Source organism: Marmota flaviventris, chromosome 11 (genome assembly GCF_047511675.1).
Source record: "Marmota flaviventris isolate mMarFla1 chromosome 11, mMarFla1.hap1, whole genome shotgun sequence".
Classification (NCBI taxonomy): domain Eukaryota; kingdom Metazoa; phylum Chordata; class Mammalia; order Rodentia; family Sciuridae; genus Marmota; species Marmota flaviventris.
In genome coordinates this window covers 21,706,285-21,724,717 of record NC_092508.1, presented here as the reverse complement: position 1 = coordinate 21,724,717, position 18,433 = coordinate 21,706,285, and the positions used below count along the sequence as shown (strand labels likewise).

The 18,433-nt window shown below is 37.9% G+C and overlaps 1 protein-coding gene across 1 annotated transcript in view; it reads right to left on the bottom strand.

The window, feature by feature from the left end:
• Bard1 (BRCA1 associated RING domain 1) overlaps positions 1-15,641 on the bottom strand; it is a 69,001-nt gene extending 53,360 nt beyond the window's left edge. Inside the window, exons 1-3 of the mRNA XM_027941904.2 lie at positions 15,396-15,641; positions 5,463-5,519; positions 65-213 (exon numbers count right to left, since the gene is read on the bottom strand). Of these exons, the coding sequence (XP_027797705.1) occupies positions 65-213; positions 5,463-5,519; positions 15,396-15,538 (349 nt within the window). The 5' untranslated portion in view covers positions 15,539-15,641. The remainder of the gene's footprint in view (positions 1-64; positions 214-5,462; positions 5,520-15,395) is intronic.
• Positions 15,642-18,433: the final 2,792 nt, after the last annotated feature.

Sequence of the window (18,433 nt, the reverse complement as noted above, 5' to 3'; positions counted from 1 at the left end):
GATGCTTTATGTGAGTAATACCAATTCATTAGTTGATTAACCAAGGAAGAGAGAGATTTCTCACCTGAAAGCGTATTGTTCTGTAGCAAATTCCGAAGCTTACTACAAAGCTGGATCATGCTATCCAACTGTCTGTTGATCTTGACATCTAGTATCCAGGCTGGAGTGTAACACACTGGACATCCAGTTCCAATACAGTCACTTACACAATCACTTAAATTAAAAAAATAAAGAAACATCAGAATCTGAACTCCAACAAAACAAAATAAAAAAACAGTGGATTTTGAGCAGAAGTAAACAGCAGAGGTTGTTCTAACATGTAACAGCCAATTTGTTCAATTAGTGTTTTATCAAACACACATACACACACACATAAAATCTAAATCTAAAGCTGTTGATGTAATTTGCTATGAGAGACTTGACTTTGCCTGACATTGATCAGGCAAATAAATCCACAGCTGCTAAAGGATGAGGTAAAATGAAGATGTAAATAAACAGATCCAGTATCTAAGTCAATGTAGCCATGCATCTCAACCTCTCCTATCCTAAAGCTGAACACTCTACTTCATGGAAATGCCTAAAACTAGTGCAAAGAGACTGGAAAAGTATCTTTAGTTTCATTTTTGGACAAGTATGTTAAGGCTTTAGTTTGTGAGAGAAGATCTTTGGTTCTTTCAGATAAGTTAATCTGTAGATTCAATTACCTCAATTGTCTGAGTGTTACAGTCTCAACATTAGGATAAAAGTGTTTTTCTAACTTTTGGGATTACAAACCCTCTGGAAATTTTATGAACATAAATACAGATTCCTGTAAAAACTTTTAAAAAGAGTAATGGTGCTTGACAATGCCCCCTGAGGCACATTTTTGAACTCCAGAATCCTATAAATCTACTCCTTCTTTTGCCTCATCAGATAGGTGTTAGTTAACATGGGAGTATAATAATTGTAAAAGTCAGGTCTTCCCCAAGCACTATACTGCCATGTAACCCATTCATTTATAGGCACAAAGGATCACTACAATATGAACTATCCTTAGACAAAACCTGTGGTATTTCAATTTTTTTTTTTTTTTTAATCCTTGGTTCTTAGCATGATTTTTGACACAAAACACCTCCCCCCTCCACAAAAAAAAAAAAAAAAAAAAAAAACTTTAAAAATGAATCTGTAACAACTATTCTGGAGCTGGAAGAGACCTTTGAGATCATCTAATTCAATAAATGCCCAAATTCTTTACCAAAGCAACTCCTTAAGTTTGTTTGCTTACACTGCTTAACTTGATCCTGGTACAGCAGTGTGAACTTGTAGTCCTAGATACTCAGGAGGCTAAGTCAGGAGTATCATTTGAGCCCAGTACCAGTCTGGGCTACATAGTGAACACTATCTCAAATCAGAACAGAAAAAAAAAAATAAATTTACAAAATAAAGAAAAAGAACTCTCTTGATCCCAACACACCCAGGCAATTTAAATAGATTTTTGTGTACAACATTTGAGGAATACCAGTAAAATACAATCTGAAATCCATTCCTTAAGAACCACTGACATGTTTTCAGATGAAGCAAATGAGATCCAGTTAGTTAAGTCACTTTCCAACACTGCAATACTACTTAGAGCAGGCTATTTTATATTTTAGATACAGGTTAAGCATCCCTCATCTGAAACCAGAACTGTTTGGAACCAGAAGTGTTTCAGAGCTTGAAGTTTTAGGACTTTTGGAATATCTGTACAGACTTTATCAGTTTAACATGCCTAATATGAAAATCCAAAACTTTTTGAGAATCATGTCAGCACTCAAAAAGTTTCACATTTCAGAGCATTCTGGGTATCAGATTTCTGGATTAGGAATGTTCAATTGTATTCTGTTTTATAACTTTCTCAAATTATTATATAAACATCAATCCAGAATTCTGAAAAATACATCATTTCTCAATAGATCTACATAATGCAGTGAGCCAAAAGATCAATTCAAAGTATTGGAGAAACCAATGGAATTTAATGCAGACAGTCCAAAAACATATAGCTTCAGATTCTACTTGTCAAGTTTTGGTATAGTTTACCTAAAAGAGCTATTAAAACATGACTTTTTCCAACAACAACTATGCATAAGGTGAGATATTCCCTACATATTTGAATCAAAATGACACACATCACAACAGAATAAAAACTATACCAAACATGAGAATCTAGTTGTCATATATTAAGCAAGACATTAAAGAGATTTGCAAAAATGTATAATAATTGGATTATAAAATAGTTATTTTTAAAGTGTTATTTATGTTAGTACATAATGGGCTTATTGTTATTTTAAATGAATTATTATGTTTTAAAAAGTCTCCATTTTATACAATCAATTCATACACAAACACACATACACACAAATAAAAGCTCTTTATGGTTCTCAATTTTGAAAAGTATAAAATGATCTGAGACCAAAAGTTTGAGTATTCTTGCCACATGCCTTAAATTAATTATACCTTAAAGAGAGCATATGAAATACTTTATCAGGGATTGGCACAAGCATATAACCATCCCTCAATATTCACAGGGGATTGGTTACAGGACTTCTGCAGTCCCCTATACCCTGTGGATACCAAAATCTCTGAATGCTCCGGTTCCTTATATAAAATGGCATAATATTTGCATATAACCTATACACATTCTCCTGTATTCATTCTTTCTTCATGCTAAGTTGCTGAGTACTGACACTGGCCTGGAACTTGCACTCCTCCGCATGCCACCCACTCAGCTTTCCCATATACTTTAGATCATCTCTATTATTTGTAATACCTAATACAATGTAAATGTTATAAAATAGTCATTATTAAACTGTACTATTCAGGGAAAATGAAAAAAAATCCTGTATATGTTTAATAGGAATGAAATTTTGTTTTAAATATTTTGATCTGTTTGATTGAATGTAGGAAAGAGAACTGTGGAGAGAGTCAGCCATACCTTGAAATTACCACAACACTTAATATTAAAATTTGTACCTCTTCACCCTGCCCTACCTCTATTTCAGTTGAATTATTTCAAAATCATCTTTTAAAATTCACTAGTCATCAGTTTTATGAAACTTAAAAAATCTACAAAGAATCTAAACACCTGCCCTAATGCTTGGCATAATCTAATCACAACAAATCCTAACTGCACCGAATGGATTCTTTCCTCTGTTCATGTTATATACACAGAATCATTTTCTCTTTCAAGATATTCTCATTTCTCTCTTAATCTTTTATTGGCCATTTTAAGTTATAGACCCCTTAGAATCTGATTAAAGGTATGGATTCTTTCTCCTCACACACATTTTACATATAATTTCATTATGTTCTACTAGTTTTGTTGGTGACCTATTGTACACAGTGAGCAAACCCATGGTGCATTAACTGAAACAAGATGTGCTTGCTACAGAGTGGGGACAGGGAGTGGATGAATTCTTAAGGGGATCACAGAAGGTATTTTAGGAGGCAGTGACAGCTCAGCTGAAACATAGCTCATGAAAAGTCAGACTCAAGGTATATTCCACATGGAAGAAATAACAAGTGCAAAAGCCCCGGGGCGAGTTTAGAGTGTTTAAGGAGAAAGTGGCTAGAATAATATGAGTCACAGGGAAATGAGGTCCACAAGACAGGCAGAATTATAGTTCCTGTACAGCCTCTTGTGAACCTACATACAGAGTTTGGACTTTATTCTAATTGTAATAGGAAGCCACTGAAGGATTTTAAGGAGGGCAATAATATGGATATGATTTACACATTTAAAAGAACACTTGAAAAGAAAGTAGAAATGGCCAGGCACAGCACACCTATAATCCCAGTGACTTGGAAGGCTGAGACAGAAAGATCCCAAGTTGGAGGCAGGGTCCTGTCTCAAAAAAATAAATAAGTAGGGCTAGCAATGTAGCTCGGTGGTAAAGCAGCCCTGGGTTAGATCCCTAGTACTAAAAATAAATAAATAAAGTAGAAAATGGACAAGAGGTAATGATGCCAAAAAGGAAAATCTAGGTATGAAACTATTACAACAGTCTGGGGAGAAAGAAAACAAAAAAGATTTTCAGTGGCAAATATAGAAAAAAGTAGGAAAATTCATGATTCAGCGCACATTTTAAGGTGCAATTGATAAAAATTAATCATGTGGGATAAGGTGAATGAGTAATCAGGTATGAGTTGCGGTTTTCTGCCTTAAGCAAAGACAGTCTTCAATGAAGACTGCCAAGGCAGGAACAGGATGAAAGGAAGATTATCAAGAGATGTGCTGTGAACATAACAAGTTTGAAATGCGGTTTCATTATATAAATGGAGATATCAGGTAGGCAATAATACCATCTCCTAACCCCTCCTCCTACTGTATGTACCCTCAAGTAATATGGATATATTTCTAGAAAGAAAATGAGACCCCAAGCATACTGCCTCCCACATATCCTCAAATCACTGAATTCACATATTAAATTGTTTTCATACATACTCAAACTTCAGAATATAGTTTGTTCATGCCAGATAGTCACTCACATAACTAGAAATAATTAAAAGACTCATTCAAAGGAGCCTATATTATATGCTTAGGTCAAGACATTAAACTCTGCAACTAATTTCTCCTGACAAAGAAACAAAATGAGATAAAAATATAATCTTATAACCTATAAACCAGGGCCTTTCACATTATAACATGGATATGATTCCATACAATTATATGAACTGTGTTCCCTCAAAAGATGCTGAAGTCAACTCCCTAGTACCTGTGAATATGACACAGTTTGGAAACAAGGTCTTTGTAGATGATTAAGATGAAATTACTAGGGTGAGGCATAATCCCTAGAACTGGTATTCTTAGAAAAGGGTAAATGTAACCAGGGAGAGAAATATGCCATGCCAACAAGGGAGAATGCCATGAACAGGAAAGCAAAGAAGGAAGAGAGAGATACATCTACAAGCCAAGAAACTGCAAAGATTGTGAGCAACCTTGAAGAAACAAGGAGGGGTCAAGAACAGACTCTGAGAACCTTCAGAAGGAATAAACTCTGTCAACACCTTGATCTTGTACTTTCAGCCTCCAGAACTCTGAAGACAATAAATTTCTATTGTTCTAAACCAATCCATTCTTGGTTCTGTGTTACAGCAGCCCCAGGAAACTGACACAAAAATTCTAAGAATTAGACTTTCATAATTTATAAGTCTAGATTAAAAAAAAAAAAAGGGCATTTGAATTATATAAGACATTAATTCTTCCCCAAAAAGTAGCAAAGCAAAGGACTAAGCTTTGTGACTTTGGACAAGTTATACTCTTGGAGCTTAATTTTTATTTGTAAATTAAGTCAGTTATAAGGATCAATATGAGATTATGCACAGTAAGTTGCTTTGCAGGCTATGAAAGTTACACAGACATGAAGTACCATTATCAACATGATTATACAATGGTTACCTATTTAAAAATATAGTTACATTATATATATCAAGGCCTAATTACTTACCTACAGAAGATGTGCTCACACCCTCCTAAACACACGGGCTCCCTCAGAATATTAGTGCTGTTTGAACAAAGGAAAATAGTTAAGACTTAAGAAATTACGAACATTTCATGCCCAACATTTATTTCATTAAAAACAAGGCCCAATACCACCACATTTTTCCTTTCACCAAATAGAAAGAAAATACTAAGAATAAATTCATTTAAAAAGCTTTTACTCCCCTAGTTAAATATGCTCATAGTATGACTGCTGAATTCAAATTGAAAACTATCAAAACCCAGTGCAAGTGGTAACATTTTTTATAATGTAAGTCAAAGGAATGACCTTGCTTAATCATCACTAAACCTCTAAACTTCTTGGTGAGAAAACTAACCATTGGTATCTTCTTTCACCTACTAAGGTCCATCTTCACCAAACAATAAAACCAATATGGTAAAGACCACAAGTCTCAAAATGTGACCCAATAATCACAATGACATAATGTACCATCCAACAGAGAAATTTCTTGATAATTAAATTTCTTGGGTGGTTGATAACTGTAACCAACAAATGCAACCTAGGACTGTTCCAAGAAAACTAGGACATATAGTCACCTTGACCATAAGAATCCAGAGATTCCCCTAAGCAAACATGTATTTCTTTTTTTTTAGAGAGAGAGAGAGAGAGAGAGAAAATTTTTTTAATATTTATTTTTTAGTTTTCGGTGGACACATCTTTATTTTTATGTGGTGCTGAGGATCGAACCCACCCGCCCCGCGCATGCCAGGCGAGCGTGCTACTGCTTGACCCACATCCCCAGCCCCGCAAACATGTATTTCTGACAATTAAGTAGCCATCTATTTCTCACAGATGTCTTGTCCAAAAAAAAAAAAAAAAAAGTCACTCTCAATTCACAGCAAGTTGATTGCTTTGTTCTTTCAGCAACTGCAAACAGAAATCATCAAGCTGGCAGTCCATAGACTAAAAGACATTCACTTCATTTAGAAGACAGAAACAAAATATTCCCAATGTTGTCCATCAAATACCTGCTAAGTTTGATAGCGCTAAAAAGCTGCCGGTACTACCTAATAAACACACATCAAAAACACATATCACTACAGTCAGTGCATATTATGCAGCAGGAGCACCCAGAGAAGTAAGGCCGTGAATGGATGAACATTATGTGCACTAGGTTTATAACGCCAACCCCAGGATCTCCAGGTATTTATACCATCATTATTCAATTACCTCTGCACACATACCACATATCAATAAAAACAGTCCTGCCCATTTCTTGAAAGATCAAATGCAACACACTGCACATTTTAATAGATATAAACATTAAAGTGAAATTGAGCTTTCAGAAAGAACACAAAGAACTGAGTAGACAGCCACAATATTATTTCTCAGGCTACTGAAAAGGGTGCTCACTGACATTATAAAACCCATTACTTTTTAAAAACTCACAATAACTGATTTTTCAGCCACACTACATAGAACATACAGATAAAAATATGACTTCTGTGATTCTGGCAATTAAGATCATCTTTTTTATACAATGTTCAAACTGCCCTAAAATTTTTGCTCATTATTTGACCTACGAAAACTAACCCCTTTTTTTCAATCAAGTGTGCTGAATTCTACTTCACTGTAAGCTTTGCCTCTTAAGATCTAAGTGTGATATTATCACACTTTCTCCTATCACAAAACCCTTCCTCTTTCTCTTTAATTTCATCACCCTTGCCAATACCAATTGCTCCCCACACTGAGAAGATTCTGTTCAGCCTAGTAGTTCCCTGCATTCCCTATCCAGCACAGGCTGCAGGTTTAACTCCTCAGAACCATTTTTACCAGTACTTTAATACCGCTGAGCTCTTCAACGCTGATGAACACCAATCTCCAAAGCTAGACAAGTCAGAATCTATTTCTTCCTTGCCTGCTCAGGCTATGAAGAACCATGATAAAAAGAAAGATACACAAATTTATCCCTAAAAAACTGGCATCTTTTTCAACTTTGTATCTCACCAAAGTGATGTATTAGATGAATTAGATGATCTTGAATAAACAAACCAATAGATACCTATTTAAAACAATCACCATGCTTCCAAACCTCCTTAACCTTACTGGACTCAATGGTATGAGTTTGTGACAACCTAGACACATTTCTATGACTTCACTAGTAATCTTCCCCTTCCCCAAGGTCTTCACTCATTCTTCCTTCTTCAGATGGAATACTTTGTCTCTAGCTTCCAAATCTTCCATGTGTCCTAAAGGAACTGATTATCATTAGTTATGCTTCTTCATTCACTCATACCTAAATATGCACAGGTAATCTCTCCCCCTACCTAAAAACCACTTCCTTTTGACTCTGCCTCCCATTCTACCTTCTGACCCAGCTCCTCTCAGTCTTGAACAAATAAAAGCTCTAAAGTAAGTGCTCTACACCAGCAGACTCCATCTCCTTCCCATTTTAGCTTTTCCTTAGCTGCTACTTTTCCTACCTCTGGATGTCAGCACACCCACCTCCATGCAGGCTCAGCCTCCTGGCTTTCTCTGTTGATTCTTCATTCAGTGCCTTGATTCTGCTTCCAAAACTTTAAATTGACTTCTTCAGATGAGTCTGAACCCTTTATCTATAGTTCTTACCCTTCACCCTAGCAATAAGATGCTATCATGTAATTAGCAGTGACTTAATATCTATGAATAACTGATCAGTAGAACTAATTATTCTAATTAGTGAGCTAGATGACTTTTTTGAGGTTGTTAATAGATGAGGGAAATATGAATGAAAAGCATATGCATATCTGTATGCTCGGGACCAGGCAGAGACTGGGTAGTGCCAATTCTCAATGGCGTTCAAGAGAAGATGATAGAGGGCAGACAATGCACAGAGGTGGCGCCAATCTGTACCAAAGCCAGGCTTTTTGAGAATGGCTAGGGCTTTTAGCTGAGAAGATGCCATGAAATAAAAGAACTTTTTTTTTTTTTTTTTTTTTTTTTTTTTTTACAACTAGGAGTTACTGACCAAAATTTTAAATGCAACAAACTTTATTTTTCTGCAGTGGTGGGGACTGGCCTTGTGCATGCTAGTGGTGGGGACTGGCCTTGAGCACTCTCACTGAGCTACAACCCCAGGCCAAATGTAATTCAACTAATTCCATCAGGAATTTATGTGTGTGTTATTTTCACTTTTTAAAAATTTAACAGTAAGCCAGGCATGACGGTGCACACCTGTAATCCCAGCTACTTAGGAGGTCCTGCAACTGAGACCCTGTCACAAAGTAAAAAATCAAGAGGGGCTGAGGGTATAATTCAGTGCACTCCTGGGTTCAATCTCCAGTACTGGGAAAAAATAATGTAACATTAAAATTTTCTTCATAATCACTAACACTCTACCCATGCCATCTTTTCTGTCACTGCTCCTTAACAAAAGTTCTACTCTGGTGAAACCAGTGTCTGCAACAATTCTCAAGTATCTTATGTTCAATTCCAGCCCCAGGACTTGGCTCAGACTACCTTCCAATCTTCCAAGCAACTATCCAAGTCCAACACATTACCCACTTAATAAAAATGATGCTAAACAAATAAGCACAGGAATTCTTGGGGTTTTGTTTCCATGCCATCATTTATGCAAAATTCGCATCAGACACCAGAAACATAAAGATCATGAAGTTAACTATGTGTCACTCTTTCCTAAGGAAATTATAATCTAGCTGGATGGTTATAAAAACCAAATTAATATATGACTTGAGAGGAATAAAACATCATAAGATTCCAAAAAATATGAGCAATAGCATTCCATTCCATGTCATTATCAATTATCAACTAAGTTGTTGGGTTTTTGTTTGTTTTAATTTTAACTGATTCTCTATTTTCCTTATCTCCAAATAAATTATAGCCTTTCAGACAAGAAACCTTGAATTTCATTTATCTGAGCTCCCCAACCCAACATTACCTGCCTAACATGGTGCTACATGAGAGCAAATTTCAGTAAATCCTTAATGAATAAACCAAATAGAAGACTACATACAAAAATGTATTTGTATTAGCAATTCCTTTTTATCCTTAATCTATTTTTCTGTTTTATATACACAAATATTAGAATAAAAAAATCCAGATGAGTAAGACATTTACTTGCATGAAACAGGATTTCTGTACCTTCAAAATTCAACTAAACTACTTTCTTCCCATCTTCAGTCATACTTCTATAACTTTTTAAGTTGATTTGACTAGATCAGTTCAGTCAGTGGATTATAATTTAGGGAAGAACTAAGTTGTGAGAACAAATAATTAAAAAAAAAAAAGATCCTACTGATATAAAATTTTCCTTGAAAAGAAAAAAAGACTCAGTTTAGATTACAAGACTGAGAATTACTTTTTAACTGAATGGCTCCCTAAGTTCCTATAAGAAATCAAATGCTATTTAAAATTAGGCAGGACAACTACCTCAGTGCTCTTACATTTTAGAGAATCCCCAAAGTATTTTTAAGTCATGGACCAATGTGTTTTATATGAAAATGTACAGGCTCTCCAAACCAATCAAATAATTTGTTATATTTATCTTTAGGAGAATAAATACACAAAGTCTTTAGTAAGTATGGTGATGGATAATGACATGGAAGCATCTTGTTCAATATACTTATTTTTTACATAAGATATAAGTAAATCACAAGGGAAAATTCAAAATCTTATCAAACTGTTTAATGTCAATAAATGTTGAATGATAGAGTCAAATATCCCAAAAGTCAAATGGGCAACAGAAGTCTGTCTTTTAACAGGAAATTAATATAAAATCTAATTACTATAGGAGAATCTACTATTTCAGTCTCAGAGAATACCATGTATGCCTGACTTAAACAGTATTGGCTATTCCGTCTTTTATTCTCTTTTCTCCAAAATAAAGCAATGTCTAAGTAACTGCTCCTCTTCCTGATCTTTTAAAGCCCCATCTCTTCCACCTGACATTCAAATATACATGGCTCACACCTAGGCATTCCTCTCTTCCCTTCTCCCCCTCAGAAGTGGTCCTTCAATCAGCATTTATATGCATCAAACTTCCTGCTGCCATCCTAAAATCTCTCCTGAACCCAGACTTGCTTAACAATAACTTCACTTGTAAAGTCATTTCCTATGCTATGGGGGACAGTATAAAGGGTCATCAGCTGAGTGCAGAGGCATGCACCCAAGTTCAGGAGTTTGAGACCAGCCTAGGGAACACATCGAGACCTATCTCAAAATAATTTGTTAAAAAAAAAAAAAAGTAAAAGAAAAATTTAAGAAAGGGTGTCCACATGTCTTGTATGTTTCTCCAGCAGTCATGCTAGCTGGGTGTTCACCCATTACAGAACTGTGGGTATGGTGGATTTAGCTCTAACTCCCAAAAGAAAGACCTAGATCTACAAATGCCCTGAGGCTTAAGTCTCTGCTCAGTTTGAGTAATTAACCCCAGAAACCTCAGAAGGATTCCTGCAGATTCAGGTGAATTAACTAGGTCATTCTGGTATTACCATTTTGTAACTGTGATCCTACCTGATCTAAATTTTTTTCATGATTTAAGAAACACTAAAAAACTACATGTCTGGCACTGTGGCAAAAAATGTAAACCTGTCTTTATGAAATATTTAGTATAATTGAAGGAGACAAACATCAATCAAAATATCACATAAATAAATAAATCCCACAAAACATTAAATTCAAATTTGGAGGATATGATGCAAACTGAACACCAACAATGTGTGTGCTCCTTTTTTGTGTACATTAATATTTTTTTAGTTGTTAATGGACCTTTATTTTAATTTATTTGCAGTGCTGAGAAACAAACCCAGTGCCTCCCACATGCTAGGCAAATGCTCCACCACTGAGCTACAATCCCAGCCCTACATTAAATTTTGATAAAAAGTTTTACCAATATTTTACACACAATAACACTAATAATTATGAAACCTAAAAAGTGCAGGCAGGTTTTAAAGGTAGCTAGTTCTTGTTCTTCATATTATAGAGAAAGACAACAGAGTCCAGGAAAGCTATGTGAATTGTTCTCTGTAGGAAATTAACTACAAGAACAAATGGAACAATCTGTATCAATCTGATCCTGTCTTAGCTCCATTTATCCTACAATTCTTTTTAGCACACTGTCATTTGTTAATAATCCCCCCTCTCATTATTAGAAATGGCTCCATTTATAGAAATCTATCCATACCTCAAAGACTAATTCAGAAGTCCATGAAGCTTTCCTGCACTGGACCCCCACCCAAAGTATGCTTCTCCACATCCCCTTGGCCTTCATCACAATATACCCTGAACTGTGTGTACATTTTACCCCTTAAAATTAAGTATACATCCTGTAAGGATATAAAATTCATCAATGCTAACTAATATACTGCTTCAGTGATTTCTTGTTATTCTAATGAATAACCAGCACCAGAGCAAACCAAGGGGAGCAATCATTCCATTAAAGGATCACTGGCCCGTTAAGAATGCCTCTGAACATTCAAAACTCCTAAAGAAAGATAAAAGCTGAATGCTGGAGTCAGGAAATCTATCCTTTATTTATGAGTATTAATTCATTTAATTCCCATAACAACCTAGCAAGGTAAAAACAATTACTAGCTCATTTTGCAGATAAAGAAAAGGAAGCATACAAAGATCAAATAACATGGCCAAAATCATTGAAGGATTTTAAATCAGAGAGTCTGATTCTAGAATCCATGCTCAAACAACCATTGAGCTAGGCTGCCTCAAAATATAAAACAATACAAAATTAATTTTGATTGCCTTTTAAATGACAAGGGTGATGTGGGGTAGGGGGGACCCACCTACTCTAAAAGTTATAAAATCACATTTTAGCTTTTTACTAAAAAAAAAATGTTAAAGCCCAATATAGCGTTGGGGATGAAGTTCAGTGTTAAGAGTGCTTGCCTAGAGCACATGAGGCCCTAGGTTCAATCCCAGCACTGCAAAAAATAATAACAAAGGCCCAAAACACAATGGTTGTAAGTCCAAACCACCCTACCCACAATTTATGACAAGAGGTACTTAATTAATTCACAAAACTCCACCATATAACGCCTGGGGCTTTTATAGGGCAGCTCCTATTACTATTTCCTGCTTCCTGTAGAAATACATTATTACTATGCTCTCTGCCAGCCTCTCAAATGATAAGGTCTTCCTGCCTCATTTTTCCAAATCTTTAAATAGCTTCTATCTTGTTGTGAGACTTGGCCCTAACACAAATGTCACATCTGGCCTCTTGAACACTTTCATCAGCTTCACCTTGAAGCTATACTCATGTTAAAGGTCAAGAAAGGATGCCCTGTAATGTAGCCAATTCACCCTCACCAGCAAGAAATGCTTGCTGCAAAACAGATCCAATGTGCTACACAAGACAGGTGACAGCTGGGAACACCAGATAGATGACAGCTGCAAGCTGAATGTGAGGGTAATCGGGGTAATCACTAGCCCACTGGATAGAACTTTGAAACTCTGTAAAAGGACATACTGACACAATTTCAAATAACATGACACTGCTTTGAATGGTGGCAAATGAAAGCAAGAAAGAAGCGGGCCACCCTGAGTTACTACCTTCCAGCAATAGTGTCACACAGCTACTAGGGCAAAGACAGAGATAAGAAGAATATATTTTCCCCCTAAGGTAAGGTACAACAGGCCATCTTTGCTCACTATAAGTAGTTCCAAACTTTCAAGAGGGGAAAGCAAAATCACTTCTAAATATTAAGTGCCATGTGATATAAAATTTTAGATCAAAAACAATTTTATATTTAAAGACATTTTTCCTGTTAAAACTGAGATGGCAAACTATATTGCCTGTGGGCCAAATCAAGCCAGCAGTCTGTTTTCATACAATTCCCAAGCAAAGAATGGTATTCACATTTTTAAGGGATGTAAAAAAAACAAAAACAAGAATAGAAACAAGGGCTTCAAAGTCTAAAATATGTATTGACACTTTACAGAAAAAAACTGTGGAGCCTTATGAGAATATACACTCTATAAAAGTTACAGTTCATCCACTGGTGGTTTATAATATTAAATTTAAAAAAACGGAATTCAGCATAATTCTCTCACCAACTAGATGAAAGATATTAAAAAATCTGGGGCTATCTCTCCCCCTGAAGATGGCCCACATTCTCCCTGGAGTGCGTATTCCTTGCTTTACCCCAAAGGCTTCTCCTTTTTATGAGACTTATTCGTTCTCCCTTGAGTGTGTATCTACCTTCCTAAATAAACCTATGTTTAAAAAAAATCTGGGCCTAGGTACTGATGGCTACCATCAGACTTTTGGCTCTTCCTGTTTAGTTCATTCAGAAGCAGAGACATCTTTTTGTACTTTTATGACACTTATTAGTTATCATTTACTCTATGATAATCACCACTCAACAATTTACATGTATAATTTCATCTATTTTCTCCCCTCTCCACACAGAATATAAGGTCTATAAAAGTTGTTTGTCTGCTTTGTTTATTACAAAGTCCCCAGAGCAGTATCTGGCACCTTGCAGGTGGTGAATAAAATTTATTACAATTATTATTAATAAATTCTTGCAGGAGAATGAGCTCATCATTACTTACACACAGAGAATGAACTTCTTGGCTCATTCAATAGTGTCAAAGCTGGAACATGAACTCAGGCAGTCTACAGTCTAAGTAAGTGAAATGCTATGTTTCCATACAGAAACTGGTCATCTAAACGTTTAATTTAGAGTACTGACTGTTAGGGTGTGAACTACAACTGCTTCTATTATTACAACTAGAAATGCTACTTTTAAATTTTTTATTCTCAGATGAATGACCCATATGTTTAGGGAAAACAAAGACACACAACTCAGAATATCCTCATATATTCATTCTAGCAAAAATGCCACTGTTCTTAGGAGCCTAATGATGTCATTTTGTTAGATATAAAGTTTTTGTAAAACAAAATATTAAGTGCAAAATTTCTGTGACAGTTAAGTCGTTTTTATTTTTAAAGAAAAAATATCTGTGCATGTAACACAGCAATAACTGAATTCTACAAGTTGGAAATCAAAGGGGAAAAAAAAAATCAAAACGAAGTCCAAAAGGAAATACTGTTGTGACAGTTAAAAGCAGAAAGTATGCCAGGATGATCCTGATGCAGAAATACTCAACTGTGCATACAACAGTTGCTTAATAAATGCTTTTAAAGATATGAAAAAGCCCTTGTTGGAACTCACAAACCTTCTTGGATTCTATACTAGAAAAGGCTACAGGAAAAGCAGCAGCAAGAAACACCAGTCGTTTAAATGATGCCTTTGGAACGAATACACAGTCTAAGAGGGGAGCTAGAAATGTGGCTCGGTGATACAGGATATCCCTGGCCTTTGATCCAACCAAGGAAAGGAAAATTAGAATAGTGGTGCCCATCACATCGTCATTGTCAATAAGCCCCTAACAAGCGTCTCTAACACTCCACTCTATTCCCCTAAAGTTGTTATGAGGAAAATGTCAAAAAGGCCAGCTCAGCAAAGACTAACTACCCTTCAAACTTCAAGTTCCTCTATTGCGGCCCCAGCCCTGGGCATTCTGGGTTCAAGGGCGTCCCACCGTGCCTGGCACCATAAAACGCGCCAAAGCCTTAGCCCCACCCCAGCCCAACAGGTTCAAATCCCGGAGGTGGAGCCAGGGACCCACAATTTTGGCCACACCTCCAGCACTTCTGCAGCCCGCTGAAGTTCCAGAACTTCCGTTTTAGTTCGTAATGGAGCAAGAGGCTGGAAAGCCGGCCGGAGAGGATGGGAATGGGGACCTGGGCGGGGACGACTAACGCCAGATCGCTGGGGCAGGACTAACTCTGCACGCCGGCCCGAAAGCCGCACGGGAACCTCAGGAGGAAACGGCAAGTGGGAGAGGACCCTCGGGGGTCGACCATGCCCCGAGCCACTGCCCCCGTGGCCACCCCCTTGAGCCAGGCTCCGTCTTTACCAGCGCGAGCAGCGCAGCAGCTTCTCCAGGCGGTCGAGCGCGGCGCGGCTGTGGGCCCAGGCCCCGTCACCCGCCGGTTCCATGTCGGGCGCGGGGCGAGGCTCGTTCCCGGAGCGGACCCTCGGCTGCCGGCTGCGCGGCATCGCCTCGCTGTCGCGAGAAAGGCTCCTCGGGGGCCGAGTGGCCAGGCGGACTCGAGCAGCGTGGGGCACACTGCTGGCAGGGGAACCGACCCGGTAGATCCGTTCCCGCGTCTGGGCGGGCGGGACGCCGGGGGGCGGAGCGGCCCAATCGCGCTGAAAGTCCCGGCGCGCGGGACCAAGGGGCGGGGCCGCGAGGGCACGCTGCGGGCCGGGTGGGAGGGGCCGCGGAGGCGCGCCTGGAGTTGGCGGGAAGTGGGGCCGGCCGCTGGGAGAGGTGGAGCCCAGGGTCTTTGCCAGTCCATGGTTCTCTCGCCCAAATTTAACTCACTGAAAATCACCAATGGAGAAACTTTTCGTTGCCATTAACTATAAAGAGTGCCCCTTAGGACGGGAGGTGTAGCCTAGGCAGAGCGCTTGCCTAGCGTGGACTTGAAGCACTCTTGATTCCCAGCACCACAAAGAAAAAAAAAAAAAAAAGTTTTGCCTGCCATTGAACTTGGAAAAGCTTTGCCCGTGACAATGCAGCTAGCACTCTCTTTTTCCCCAAAGAAAGTAACTTTTTCTTTTCTCCCTCTCCCTACCCCAATGTGGAGTATAAGAGCCAATTAAAAACAAGGAAGGTTTCTATCTCATTTTATTAAACTAATTGCAAAAATCTCTTCAAATGCATGTTTAAGAAGTTCTGGCTTACTTTACAATATGACAAATAAAATTTCAAAAAGCATTTTGCTTATTAGAGAGTGTGTTTACTTTTTCCATAAGGGTCATGTTTTACAAATAACACCAATGGAGCACCTGTCCATTCTCCACCCCAATTCATCACCAAGTCCATGTTTTGTTTTTTTCCCCCAACCTTCTCTTTAATGCACCCACTTCTGTGTCTCTTCTGCAGCCCCAGTTGTCTCATCCTCACATGTACTGATGTATAACACTTCAACTGGCATCTGCTTGTCCACCCAAGTTCCCTCCTATCCTAGGAAATATCTAAAATATTTCCAAATGCAAAATTCATCTTGGCACTTTATTCAAACTCTAAGGATATTTCCCTGCCCTTTGATTCACATGACCTCTGATGCTTCTCAAAACATTCCCCACCTAATAGTGTCCCACCCCTACAGGGCTTTCCTTCAAATAAGGACCTGGCTGCCTCTGGGCTTTTGCACAAAGATTCAATTTGGAATCTGGATTTGTCCTCTTCCCCAAGTTGACCAAGACTCATTCTACCCATCTCAGCTCCCAACACAGCCCTTCAGATGCTTTCCTGGCCACTCAAATAGATTGTTTCAAGTGCTTCCTATCATTATAATCTGCATACATAGATACATATATGAGTATATGTGTTTCCCCCTCCAGTACAAACCCCCCCGAAAGACTGGTTGTCTGACCTGATCCCCAGTTAGCAACAGCCTGTAACATGTAGTGCATGACTCTAAATAGGTCTTAAGGATTGGAATCACTGGACTACATTTATGGCAGGCCTGCTTTGCTCCACCATCACCATCACCACTGCCACCACCATAAAACCTGCTTTAAGCCTCCAAGGAACACTATGAGTGAGTATTGTATCTGTTTTGAATTGAATATTTGGATTTACCTCAAATTTACATGTGTACATCCAGCCTCCAGAACTGTAAGAAATACATTTGTTTTGTGGGAGCCATCTAAACTACGGTATTTTGTTATAATAGCCCCAACCAAGATAGCATACTTGCCAGGCACAGCCTGCAATCCCAGCCAGGCTGAGGCAGAAGGAACACAAGTTTAAGCATCAGCAATTTAGTGAGACTCTTAGCAAATTAGCAAGACCCTGTCTCAAAATAAAAAATAAAAATGACCAGAAATGTAGTGTAATGGTAAAGTGCCCTTGGATTCAATCCCCATGTCAGAAAGGAAGGAAGGAAGGAAGGAGCATCCTTTATAAGAGGATACAGGTGTAGCTCAGAGATATTAATTGATTTGAGGCAGAATTTTTACCCAGACTTTTTGATTTTCAACGGCTCCACTAAATTATGAAGGTTCAACAAGTTTAAGTGGCTGGATCAAAATCATCCAGTTGTTAGTGCAGGTTCAATGAACAAAACTGAATTAGGTCTTTTTTTTTTTTTCCAGTACTAGGGATCAAACCCCAAGTCACCCAAGTGTTTCACCACTGAGCTATACTCCCAGCTCCTAAATTAGGTCTTACAAATGTTTTAACTAGACCTATGAATGTATATAAGCTAGCCATGTTATGGTGAGATTGCAATAAATCTGAGTCAATTTTAAAGTAGGAGATGGAACCATCTTTATTCACCAGAGCTGGGCAGGATGAGGGCAAGCTGCAAGCCTGCATTCTGTGACCCCTTCCAGGGGTTAGAGCAAAAACCACAAGTAAAGCCTATCAGTACATTAACCATAAGTGGCTGTTGTCATGATTCAAAACCATAAACAAAAATCATGAGATCTAAAATCATAAGCAAAAGGGGAGGTGGGTCAAAAGGAATCTAAATGTGTAAAAGTCGAAGAATGGTTACTAACTTCTAGACAAACATTAACATTCTATGTGGTTAGGGTACATTGCCCAAGAAAAATGATAACCAAAAAGAGAACAATTTTACATTGTATAAGAAGAACAGAAACATTTGCATTTCTAAGCAGGGTATGCTAAGCAGGCTCAGGATGGCAGAGGCAGAGTTTTCTCATGGGAGAAGCATTTCTTACATGACCTGGAGTTTCAAGGTAAAATGGAGTCTGTATGGTCATTGCCCATATAGCCTGGCCCATAACAGCCAAATAACTTTTTAAAACTCAGAGGTACCTAAGAAGTTGTTCCTTGATTATGAACCCTGTTAAGCCATTGATTAGTCTTCTGGGGACTGGGAAAGTCAAGCTCTAGAAAATGTTAATGTTAAAACT